At 46.4% G+C, this 6,466-nt stretch overlaps 1 protein-coding gene across 4 annotated transcripts in view; it reads left to right on the forward strand.

Annotated features, from left to right (window-relative positions):
• Window positions 1-2,050: 2,050 nt before the first annotated feature.
• Window positions 2,051-6,466, forward strand: part of Hdhd2 (haloacid dehalogenase like hydrolase domain containing 2) — a 30,136-nt gene continuing 25,720 nt past the window's right edge. Inside the window, exons 1-2 of one of the 4 annotated variants that reach the window (XM_050151600.1) lie at window positions 2,051-2,173; window positions 5,406-5,516. In XM_050151600.1, coding sequence (XP_050007557.1) covers window positions 5,416-5,516 — 101 coding nt within the window. In that variant the 5' untranslated portion in view covers window positions 2,051-2,173; window positions 5,406-5,415. Of the gene's footprint in view, window positions 2,257-2,349; window positions 2,491-5,405; window positions 5,517-6,466 lie in introns of those variants that run through there. The other 3 variants (XM_050151598.1, XM_050151601.1, XM_050151602.1) reach the window with 3 other exon arrangements.

Here is a 6,466-nt window from a genome sequence, read left to right on the forward strand (position 1 = left end):
ACAGTAGTAAGACTTGTGTTTGGGGCCAGTCACAGTCACAGCTTCTGCACCAGGCTTGTTAACAAAATGCCGGGTACAAATGTGTCATCCAGACCTGCCTTTGGTCGCACCTTCAGAAGGTAGGGGATTCAGGCAGGATGGTGGTATATTCCTCAAGGTTCTCTAGAGTGGCTTACAACCTAGTCACTTTCAGACTGGTCCAGCTAGTTCAACAATGCCATCTACCAATGGGCAGTCCAAGAATCTAGTAGCTGTTCACGCCACGAGGCTGAATGTCTCAGCTGGTCTTCAGCACATGCCAGATTCCCAAAGAAGCAGGCTCTAATGCCAATGAAAGAATGGACTTGCCAGCAAGAGCAGGCAGGGGAAAAGAATGAACTTCCTCCTTTAGTGTCTTTTTATAGGCTGCCAGCAGAAGATGTGGCCCAGATTAAAGGTGGATCATCCCACCTCAAAAGATGTGGATTAAAGGTTGGTCCTCCCACTTCAAATGATTTAAGAAAGAAAACTGTAAGTTCTACATTAAGAGTTTCAGAACAGCCAAGGCTGCACAGAAACTCTGTCTTGAAAAACTGAAAAGAAAAATATTCCTCATAGGTGTCCCTAGCTTGAGTTTTGATGTAGTCAAGGTGACAGCTGATAATAGCCATCAGAGTTGGCATCTCAGGACTTTTAGTCACTGTTCTGCCGCTGCGAGGAGACACCATGGCATTGGCAACTCTTATACAATGGTTTGCTTACACATCCAGAGGGTCCACTTGTTCTAACCACGGTGCTGGCACAGTAGTAAAGAGCTTTACATCCTGATGCCCAGGCTGCAGGCAGAGACAGACAAACTAGGCCTGGCAGGTGTTTGAAACCTCAAAACCCACCCACCAATGACAATCGTCCTTCAACAAAGACACACCCTAATTCCTCCCAAACAGTCCATCCACTGAAGACTAAGCGTGCAAACACGTGGGAAAGGGATTCTCACTCAAACCTCCACAGTGGCTGTGGAATGTTCCAGACGACTGGTGCTGGCATGGGTGAGTCAGGGTGGCCGGTTCAGCCTTTTTGCTCACATCTGCCTGTTCCCTGGAGTCCTGGCTCGCTACAAAGGGAGTGCTCACAGTAAGAGCGGTTTAATACACAAAGTGATCTTAACAGACTTTTCCACCCCATTCCCCAAGGAGAGGTGGGTCTCCCTCGTCCGTCTCGATAACACTAGTGACTGCAACACAGGGCAGAGAAAGTGCTCGATGGTGCTCTAATAGCATGTGAGTTCTGAGCCAGCATCAGAGCAGCAATCCCGACAAGAGGTTCCATGTGTGTAGGCCGTCTCACCACACTGCTCCCGAAAGTTAATTCATGTCTTAATCACGTTTTTCACTACTGTGACGAAATACCTAACAGAAACAACTCAAGATGGATTCATTTTGGTTTAAGGATACGGTCCATCATAATGGGGAAATGCACGGTAACAGAAACACAAGGCAGCTAGCTGCTAGTCACATTCGGCCACAAGACGCAGAGACAAATGTTAGCTCAGTTGGCTTCTCTCCAACCCCTTTGTGATTAGCCTGGGACCTCTGTCCACAGGATGGTACGGCCCACATTAAGAATGAGTCCTTTCCTTGGATATAAGCTCTGCAAACAGCTTCATAAGTAGTGACTCCTAATATGTGCAGAAGGGGGTGGTAAGGAGGGCTGAGACAAATGGACCAAGATCTTGCTCCCTTAAAAGCAGGTAAGGCCCATGGGAGCTCTCATGGAAGGAAAAGCGGACTAGGAAAGCTGAAGGAAGTTTTAGATGGCATGATAGGAAGATGTAGAGGCCTGAAGTTACTGGAGCACACAAGAAAACAAACGCTCTTTAAGTGCCAAAATAGAAGACGTGTGAAGCCTAAGAAAAGGACAAGAAACAGGGAAGCGAAGGAGGGAGGAAGCAGTGTTTGTGCAATGGTGCTGCGGTACGGAGCGCTACACTGAGCAATTGCTGAAGTGACGGCTCCCCCGCGAACCTGGGCTCCAAACACCACCAAACGCCTCTTCACCTCCGGAGGCGCACCAGAGACCCCAGGAGCTGCGCTGGGACGTGGGGCGGGACTTCCGGCGCGTCGGGACTCCGTCCGGGTCAGGCGGTGTGAACGGTGTCGCCCAGGCCTTTCCAGAGGACGGCAGGGCGGCGAGGGTGAGGAGGCGCGCGCAACCGAGAGGCGGAGGGCTCCGGAACGGCGGCCGCACCCCTGCCGGAGGCGCATCTCCTGTGAGCGTGTTAGGGAAAAGTCAGCACCACCCTAGAGGGCCGAGCTGCTCGGGCCGGGCCTCCCCGTGTCGCGCTGGTGACCGCCCCCCTCTGCGCTGTGCGCGTGCGCAGAGCTGGTCTCCCAGGGTCCGCTCTGACTTCCTGGCTCAGTCTCCCAGGCGGGTGGTTACGAGGTGTTTGTTTCTGTTGTCCTGCCCTGTCTAGTGCGGACCGCAGGATCCGAGGAGGTGGAAGTCCTTGCAGTTGAGTTTGCAAAAAGAGGTCCTTGCTCTTAGGTTTTCCTAATTCAGAGAAAAATGCACGAGTTTAGTTGATCTAAGACGCTTTTGAGCGTCCTCATAGGAAAAGGCAACAGCCCTTCCATTTACAGAGCTCTACCGTTTAGTGGGAGCTGCAGGCAGGGCGGAGCAAGGCTGGTAGACTTTATACCGGGGACGCTCAGACGCCCGGAGAGAAGTTGAAGTTAGCCAGAGGAAATGATACCCGAGACTGAGCACTAAACGAGGCGGCCGGAGGGAAGGAGGATGGGACGGAAAGCGGCAGTTTTAGCCACGGATGAGGGAAGCAGAAGTCTTCGGCCGAGCAAGCTGCCGAGAACGTGGGTGTGGGAGTAAATTAAATCGGTAGAAGAGGTGAAGGGCTCCGCTTTGTACACCACTGTTCGTTGTTTGGACTTCGGCTTGAGGGAATGGGGATCCTGCAGGTGAATTAATAGGAGAATGACTGAATGAATAATAGTATCATTTATTGACGCACACATGGTTTCCCAAAATGTTGGGTACTGTAAGAAAATGGAGGCATTTTAATCCCGAGCGTCCAGGTGGCATTACTGGAAAAACTCGCTGAGAACGATTTCTTTGAAATCTCATGTTTTATCATATTTGCACAAGTTTTTAAAATTATATGTCTCAAATATCATTGCTTTGGTAGTTTTCTCAAATTCCCAACCCTTGCATCGTATTTACCTTGGAGATTTTTTAGAGTCCTTATTGCTTATTGCTTATTAAGTACTCTCCTTTCCCAATCTCAGAAATCTGTAGAACCCTGCTTCTTCCAGTGTAGAGCACTGTTCATGGTGTCGAATACTCCCAGCAGTGAAGAGACAGGCTAAGCAGCTAAATTCTCCTGAGTTCTTGTGGGCAGGGTTCATATCTTCCTTTGTTCGCTCCCGCATTCCAAGTAATGATGTGGGAGTGGACTAAGAGACCATCGGAGAGGATGTTTGGGGTTTTCTTAAAATAGTTAAGAGGTGATCTTAAAACCAAGATAGTTTTAAAGATAAAGAGAAGTTAGGCTGAAAACCAAGGTGGTAGGACTGACTGGATTTAGCGTTGGGGCTGCAGGTATATCCCCTCATGGTTTACAGAGAAAACCGCTTTCAGGTAAAGATGGAACTGGCCCAATGATGCTATCAGGGTATTGTGCCTAAGTTCTGAGACGCCCCCCCCCCAAAAAAAAGATCACCACAGAGCCACACTCTTCCAAATGCAAAAGCAAGGTTTCATTGATTGTATGTGGGCTAGTGAGGGACCCCTGCCTCGCAGTCTGTTGCAGCAGAAGGAGGGAGGAGGACTTTTATAAAGACAAAACCCACAAGGCAGTCACGTGATACCGTGAGAGAGATGATCAGCATCAGCAGGGTGGCTGAAGCTGCTGTGCCCTGAGCTGTACTTCAAAGGGTTGGTGGGGTGTTGTGAGGCCTCCCATCCATCTCCTCTGTAGTCCTTCTGGAGGGCGAATGGATCTGCGGGGCGGGCATGTGAGTAGTGAACCCAGGCTGCCATTCCATCCACCTCTAGGGCCCTGGGGACTGTCATCAGGGTGGCAAACGAGCCCTTCCATCTTGGCTTTAGGGTCCCCTGACTGTGGTGCCATATTGGAGGCAAACCTGGTCTACAGAATGGTTCCAGATCAGGTAGGGCTACATAGTGAGACCTTGTCTCAAAACAAACCCTAAGTCTCAAATATCATTCCTTCTCTTGAACCTCTATATTTAAGCCCACCTCCCCCATGATCTAAAAACCATATTTATCGTTAGATCCCATAACTCACAATAGAGATTTAAGGGGCTGGGCATGGTAGCACAGACCTGTAGCTCCAGCTCTTAGGAGGCAGGAGGATTGTAAATCCAAGGTTAGCCTGGGTTATAACAAGACCTTGTCAAAATAAGCTAAGTATTAAATGAGGGGAAAATGTGCAAAGTAAAGTTGCACATTAGAAAGTGAGGAAGTGATCTTTAAAAATTCTACGTGGAACCAGTTGGTGGGGGCACACACCTTTAATCCCAGCTCTCTGGAGGCAGACAGAGGCTCTCTGTAAGTTCAAGGTCAGCCTGGTCAACAAGAAGTAGTTTCCAGGGTTTCCAGGACAAGCTCCAAAGCTAGAGAAACCCTGTCTCAAAAAAAAAAAAAAAAAAAAAAAAAAAAAAAAAACAACCAGCAAACAAACAAATCTACAGGGAACTAGAGATGTAGCTTAGCTGTTAGCATACTAACCTTGCATGCATGAAGCCCAGGATCCCATTCCCACCATTGTAGGAACCAGGTATGGTGGTGCACTGCTGGGAGGTGGAGTCAGGAGGATCACAGGGAGTTCAGCCTGGACTGTATGAGACCTTATTTTAAATACACTTATATATGTGTGTTTATATATACCGTTTATTGTTAGCTATATAACTTGATTTTCCACCCTCAGTAACCTATAAATACTGGCAGCTCCTTGGCCACACACACCAGTTCAGAACATAGCAGTTGCAATTAGAATGTTTTAACTGTCCATAACGAAAACTGAAAAGACCTTGTTGATGTAGGGTTCCTGTCGTTGTCCTCACTGTTCTCATGTTTACACAAACCATTCGCCAGAGTTATTCTACGAAACCTGAAATTAGGTAGTAGCATCTCATTTTAGCATTTCCCTTCCAAGTTTTAACTCAGTATTAAAAAGAAAATACATAAAAACCTAAGCATTATTAAAAGTTTTATGCGTTAAATGTTGTGGTTTTGATTTTTTTTTTAAATGCTGTTTATTTCCAAAAGAAAAGCAGCTTAGCACGAAGCAATATCTTCCTGGAAATGAATGGTATTTTTGATTGCTTACTAGTTTTTAATTGTCCATTGTTTGTTAAACTGTTTTTTTAATTTCATTTGCTCTCTCCTAGGGAATGAAGGATGGCAGCGCGCCGTGCGTTAAAAGCTGTTTTGGTAGATCTCAATGGCACACTTCACATTGAAGATGCAGCTGTGCCGGGCGCACAGGAAGCTCTTAAAAGGCAAGCTATCCTCCAGGTTCAGATGACAAATACGTTTTTAAGTGCTGCTTTACCAAGGCGGATCATTAGCTAAATGGATGGCCTTGAGATGGTGTTTCACCAGCTCACCATCCATGGAGGAACTGCCTTGGGTCTCGCTAGAAGATGTATGTGTTGTAATATCCTCAAGCACTGTTCTCCCTGCCTTTATTAGGTCTGGCCTTTGGCTCTCTCCGTTTGTTCTCTCTCCTCCCTCCCCCAGTATGGTTTTTTAAATCGATAATGTAAATTGGGAATGAAGACTCAAGAACCTGAAATAATAATTTAATTCTAAATATATAGAATAAATAGCACTGGGGGAAAAATCACATGAATCCTGCAATCCAGCTGAAATATATATACATGTTCAGCCTCCTGAGCTCCTAAAATATAACGCTGAATTTAAAACTGCTTGAAAGACTTGGAATTTTTTGAAATATTTCCATCCACTAAACTTAATACTTCCAAAGATTAAAGACTGTCTTATATTTTTGATTCATCAGTTACAGTACTAAACAAGTACAAGTCTAGGAACAAGCAGAGAATACGTGGTAAAGGCATGTTAAAGATAACTGAGGGGCTAGAGGTTACCTTTAACATTAAAGAAAGTGCTTGCCCTTCAAGCATGAAGACCCGAGTTCAGTCCCTAGCACCCACTCACAGCCAGGTGTGGTGGACCCAAGGCTCACTGGCAGGCCAGCCTAGCCAAATTCACAATTTTCGGGCTAATGGGAGACTTGTCTCAAAGGAGGTGAACAGCACCAAAGGAGAAACACCTGAGCTTGTCCTCTGGCCTAATGTATGTACACGCATGCACACCCACACACGTGTGCACATATATACACATCATCAACTGAATATGGATATTTTTTTTTTTTTTTTTTGCTTATCATCTTTCTTTTTTTTTTTTTTTTTTTTTTTTTTCTTTCTTT

The sequence above is a fragment of the Alexandromys fortis genome, unplaced genomic scaffold, assembly GCF_014885135.2.
Source record: "Alexandromys fortis isolate MF-2015 unplaced genomic scaffold, M_Fortis_MF-2015_v1.1 scaffold_71, whole genome shotgun sequence".
NCBI classification, from domain to species: domain Eukaryota; kingdom Metazoa; phylum Chordata; class Mammalia; order Rodentia; family Cricetidae; genus Alexandromys; species Alexandromys fortis.